This window comes from Cyanistes caeruleus, chromosome 3 (assembly GCF_971803275.1).
Source record: "Cyanistes caeruleus chromosome 3, bCyaCae1.hap1.1, whole genome shotgun sequence".
NCBI lineage: Eukaryota > Metazoa > Chordata > Aves > Passeriformes > Paridae > Cyanistes > Cyanistes caeruleus.
Genome location: NC_141703.1, coordinates 13184117 through 13190116, shown reverse-complemented (window position 1 = coordinate 13190116; position 6000 = coordinate 13184117). Strand labels below are relative to the sequence as shown.

Here is a 6000-nt window from a genome sequence, read left to right as displayed (position 1 = left end):
ATACATAATTAAAATTTACATTCAACTGCTAGTATTGAAGAAAGACACTTTTTATCAGGGAGAAAAATGAGGGCACAAGAAAAGGAGTAATGCTAATTGTCTACAAACATCTCTTAAATAAAATACAGATTAACTTGATCTTAGGAAAATTTTTTTGTCTTCTCCCAATGGCCATAACATTTCTGAACTAAAACATTTCTAAGCTGCAACTGATCAACGGGTTTTGTGCAGCTCAGTGATTCTCAAGCTGACAGAAGAATATTTCTGAGAGTGGGGTGATGCTTGGAATTCTGAAAAAAGACATGTTTGGGTCCCACCACTGAAGCATGTTGTCCACAGAGAGTACTTGGTTGTGTCCTCTGTGGATCTGGAGGTGCCTGTGAGGAAAAGGTGCTGCTGTTGGGACTGTCTGATGGCTGCTCTGCTGTCAAAATTACCCCCATCCCTGCCCTGCATCTGCAGTTAAGTTACTGGGTGGTGATATATAAAACTCAGTCTTTCTAAATGTTATTTTGATAAGCCACATATGGAAATGAAAACAGTGTAACCTCTTAGCTAAAAACTGCTCAAAAGTTAAGCAAACAGTCTGCTTTGGGCCTGTAGTACTTATGTTTCTTCTTGCAGAGGTTCTCTTCTAATCACTCTAAGTCAGTGAACTCACTCTGATCCTTGCAATTCACAGTGGCTTTGTACATCCAAAGAAGTGACAGTGCATAGCCATGTCAGTCTCATACATCTCTGGAGAGATGTATGGAGAGTTAGGGAGAGGATGCTACTGGCTGCAATCAAACTGTGTATAGATCTCTCACCTAGTATAAGGGCATAAGAGTAGAAAACGCTTCATGGGTGATCACATCCAATCTCTTGCTACAGCATTCCACTGCATTTTTCAAGACTGCAAGTTTCTGGAACTTCATTTGGAAACTGTGACTTGTGGTTGTTCTTTTGCTGCAGTTCCAAAGTGTGTTTCAGCCTGTCTATCTGTGATGACTGAAAATTCATGATAATTTTCATGTTCTGACTTGTTTGTGGCTATTTTATGGCCATTCACTAAATATTTATTTGTTTTACTTCCCTGATGCTATGCTTTTGGAAACAGTGATGACATCTCTGTTTCATTTTACAGCTAAGGCAGAAGACATTCTGAGCTTTCTTTAAGAAGAATTGGTCTCTGCTGTACGATTCTTCCTCTTAGCACCTTTCTATGCAGTCTTTTCTAGGTTAAATTAATCTGCGGAGTATGAAAAACTAGAAATGACATGGTATTTTAGATAATATCTCTACAGTGTCTTGTACACTGTGTCTAGAATTTGCTAGTTACATCTTCTGGTGCTTTTTTGAGCCACAAACGTCCTGTACATAGCTGTTCATATCATTAACCTGTAGTGAAGTAATGATAAAAATCCTGAGGTTTGAGGGGGTTTCTTTTCCTCCTGTCATTTCAGAATCATGGGTTTATTCATATCTCAGGTTCATGCCACTTGTTTTACTTAATTTTCCTGGTTTCATTAATTTTAGACTGCTTAATCACATTTGTAGTATTAGACTTCAAGGTTAATAAATTCTCTCTGAAAAATAGTATGGTGGCTTCTGAATTCACACAATTTACCACCTTCTGCTTTAATGGGAAAATATTTCTTGGACCCTGACCAAGTTCAATAAAATTAGTTTTCAGAGTAATTCTTAAGGAATTGTAAGAATTCTAGTAGGACTTTTATCTCTTGGACAGTTAACCTTTCAGCATGGTGTATTTTTCTCTTTTTCGTAGCTGTTTGAAAATTACTGTATTATCTTCTTCAGCGAGTCAGTGATTCCAGTCTTGGTGTTGCAGCAGGAGTGAAGGCCAGATAAATTAAATCTCTTAATTTTCCATTGGCAATTGATTCAAAGCAATTGGCTATGTGGGTATGGTAAACCTATGTATAATTCTGTCCCATTTGTCAGATCTCTTTTGGGAGGAAGATATCTTTCTACAGTATGTGCAGAATTTCACAATAATTATCCGTGGCTATTTGTGCCACAAATTTATTTTAAAGATACCAGTGTCCTCTGTCTTCTAATAACATGTTTTACTGATATGATACATTTCATGTTAAACTGTGTAGGATTAAATAATTTTCATGTACCATTTTTGTTATAGGTCTGAAATGGAAATCTAGTGAACTCCCCTTTGTAATATTAAGCTAGTGTTTATTTTCCCTTGTAACTAAAAAGATTTTGTTTCCATGCCATCATTCACAAGCCATTTTGGTTTTGATCTATGATCAGTGTCTTTATCAAAAATGGTGGCAAAATTTAAATGTAGATTTGTATGTCTGATATTTTCAGTCTCCTCTTTTTATGTGACTAAACCACTGCTTGACTATTGTTTTGATTTTGGTTTGGGGGGATCTTTTGCTTTTTTTTTGGGTTGTTGTTTCTTGAAGCCCAAATTGTGTGGACTTTTCTTGTTTCTACCTATTATTGCCATTTTTCCTGAATTTTTAAACACCAGTTGTTGTTTTTTTTTGTCAATTCTGTTTATTCCTATTAGCAGCTTTAGTTGTTATTTATCTTGGAATGTTCTTCTATAAAAACAAAAAAGTTTTGATGGCTAGATATTGAAGATATAAATCTGTTTTCCAGTGTAGTTTGAAAGAATTCATGTCTTGTCTCATTCAGAACCTTGTGATTTCACTACTAGTTCAGTTGCATTTTCTGTTCTTGCCTCTTCAAAATACAGAATTTTAATTACAGAGCAGGTTTTGTTTGTTCAGCTATTTATACTGAAGGCCCATACTATTTATTGAAATGGAATCTAAAATAATAATTGTGAAATCAGTGGGAGTTCAAAAAGATATCCAAGCTGCTTCCTTTCCCTTCTAGAGGATCAATACCACAGCCTACTTTTTACAGACAGGCTAAATTTAAAAATCCTCTGGCAATGTAGGTTCTGCAGCTTGGCAAGTTGTACAAAGTGTTTTGTAGTGTTTGGTGTTCTCACTGTGCTTACTGTACGGAGCTGGTCCTGATATCTGAGGTGAATTTTGCTTTCTGAAGCTTATTCTGTGCACTATGGGTGAAATACTGTTCTCTTAGAGAGCTTTATGTATTTAAAACATGCAGTGCTGTATTCTAAGTCTCTTTCAACTTATGATTTGTGGACGAACAGCAGGAGAGTTTTCCACTTCTCTGTATGTTGGTGTTTGTTTTCTTGGGATTTTTTTCATTTTTTATAGACCTTTAGTAGGTCAGGCCTACAAAAGAGAAATACAGCAAAAGGGTTAATTAATATGTTTTTGCAGACACTTCTTCTGCTTATTTATGCCAGTGTGGTGATTACAATATTGTTCACTCATGTTTTATTTGGGATCTGCTGAAATCATTAGATAGTTATTGTTCCATCTTTTTCCTGTAAGAATAAAGAATAAGCTGACTGGTCTATGTGATGTTTTCTTGTTTCAGTAGCTGGTAAGGTTAGCTGTCAATTATACCACCCAGGAATATTTGGATGATATAGTTATGGGTCTTTTGTCCTGTTATTAATACTAGGATTTATCCTCCAAATGAATGTTTCCTTTCATCTGGAAGTTTAAGGTCTGTTATGGTGATATAATTTAATAGGTTAACATTGTAAGGTTCTTAGTTGTCATACTACAAAAAGTGAAATTCTGAAAATTCTGGGTTGTGTTTCTAAATTAGGAACTGTTGCACAGTTACTATTAGCTTTAAAAACAGTTTAATTTTTAATATTGTTATGTCCAAACCCATAATTTAAGATACCAGTAATATTAGAAAGCCTGTTTGTTCTCAATTATTTTTTTAATCTGAAAAGGGAAAAAATGCTCTATTGTGAGTAGCAACATACTCAGCGTGTTTTCTGACAGTTTTTTGAAGCTGGACTGTGGGTTTAATCAGACATTGCTGCTTAGGTGAGCAAGCAGAGCAGTAAAAAGCAGCAGGAGTAGCAAAGTAAGTAGTATCCTCTCTTGATATAGATGGAAAAGGATAGGCCAACTATCAGTGATTTTGCTCATTTGAAGCTCAAATACATGAGTATGCTCACCCTGTGTGTCTTAACTTCAGAATGGAAACCATTGTATTTTTATGGCTATGTCATCAGGAGATCAAAATAGAGTGGAGTAATCTTTATCTCATTATGCCATTCAAACATTGGTATTGTTAAATATTCAAAGATATTACTATTTTCATTTTGCTTCTACTACAGTAAAATGAAAACCTCTGAAAGTGAAGAGAAACAGAGCCCCCATAAAGTCACTACAACTACTGTGCCTTGCACAGATGTCTCCAGTTTAGTTTCCCCTGACATCATCTGACATCAAATAGAATATAAGGATGCTGCAATCTACTTACTCACAATGCACTAGTATCACTGAGGCTGTTTATGGTGCTGTGATCTGTTTGGAGAAATAGGATTCTGGTCATAGAATTTTTTTTCTGTTCCATACTGTAGAAAGGGACTGGAAGCTACTGCCCTTTGACTGTCCCATTTCACTGAGAGGGAAGGTCACAAATGTTATTTGCAAGACATTTAAGTATTTCAGAGACAGAAATTGCAAAGCTGCTGTGGTGGATTCTTTCTCAGAATATATTGAACAACCCATGGAGGTTTGATTCCGAAAAGTCTCAGCATATTCTCTTAATGGATAAAAGAAGAAAATGAGGATGGGAGGAAGATAACTTTGGGAAAAGCAGTTAAATATTCCTGTGTGGCAGGGAGACCTACATCTTTGAAGTATATGCCACTTTGTGGAAATAGAATGTAATTGTTTTGATCATATACTTTACAGGCTGCGGTTTTGTAAAATCAAATGCATATTCAAAGGATGTTTTCATGCTTTTATTACAGCTTTTTGTGTGCACCTCACTCCTCCCTTCCATGCAAACATCGAAAATCCCTAGTTTACTTTATGGATGAATAAACTGAAAAATTGTGTTGGGAAAAAAGAAACTCTTCTGGGCTGTTAGACCTAGATGTAAAAAAAAAAAATCAGCTCTGAATAGTTGTGTGGATCCTGTCAGTTCAGTGGTGAGGGTTTATCCTCAGTATGTTCTTAATTTGGTGTGTCAAGTAGCAAATTGAAGTGTTATTTTTAATAGAAGACCTTTTGTAAATCAGAACAGTTTTTCACATTTTTATCAATATACAGACAGAAGACTACAGCAAAGTACTTGTTGCAGTAGTTAAGAGAGGAGATACAGTTTTCTGCATGTGTACTTCAGTGGACAATAAGGAGAGATTGTATACTTGTATCTGTGTGTGTGCATTTATTAGTAAGATGGCAGCAGCTGAAACCTGGTCTGTCCCTTTTCAGAAGGAACTGTTCAATTAAAAAAACATTTCTGATGGCATCATATCTCTAGGCACCATCACTAAGACTTTAGTTCACTGTAGTGATCTCCACATCCAAGCAAACAAAAGCTTCTCTGCACATTTGCTGTCAAGTACTTTGTCTTCCAATCATGTTGTTTTGAAGAGACTGTAAAATAATAATTTTCAATAATTTTATCTGAGTCTTTCTTCAAAAGCACTTGTTCATTTTTCCTCAATGTGTTGTTTGGAAGAGAAAGACTTGTGAACGTTTTTTTTAAAATTTGAGTCAGTATTTCTTGAGTATTTTTAAATCTAATTTTTTTTTTAAAGCAGAACATACTGAACATTATTTGCAATAGGGTTTTGGAGCCTTTTGATGTAATATATGGGTAGTTAGATTATATTTAAATCCTAGGTTGTCTTCCCCTAATGATCATGCCTTTTTTTGTTGTTATTGGACACTTCTAAGATCATAAGTGTAATGTTTTCTCCATTCTCTTTCTGTTCATGCTATCTTTTTGTTAAACCTACACAATCTAAATAAACACCATTAACACTGTACATTTCTATAACCCTTTCTCTGATCACAAAATGTAATGGGTTGGTGCACCTCTCTTGGAGTTACTTTCTCTACTTGTGAAGGAAATAAATAGAAATAACGAGTTAAAACACATCTACAATGTGGA

At 35.2% G+C, this 6000-nt stretch overlaps 1 protein-coding gene across 6 annotated transcripts in view; it reads left to right on the top strand.

Moving 5' to 3' along the window:
• Positions 1-6000, top strand: part of POLA1 (DNA polymerase alpha 1, catalytic subunit) — a 194555-nt gene that overhangs the window by 153262 nt on the left and 35293 nt on the right. For 2 of the 6 annotated variants that reach the window (XM_086879850.1, XM_086879849.1), the window contains exon 37: positions 1769-4951. The exons of the other annotated variants lie outside the window; for them this stretch is intronic. In XM_086879850.1, coding sequence (XP_086735976.1) covers positions 1769-1776 — 8 coding nt within the window. In that variant the 3' untranslated portion in view covers positions 1777-4951. Of the gene's footprint in view, positions 1-1768; positions 4952-6000 lie in introns of those variants that run through there. 6 annotated transcript variants of the gene reach the window in all.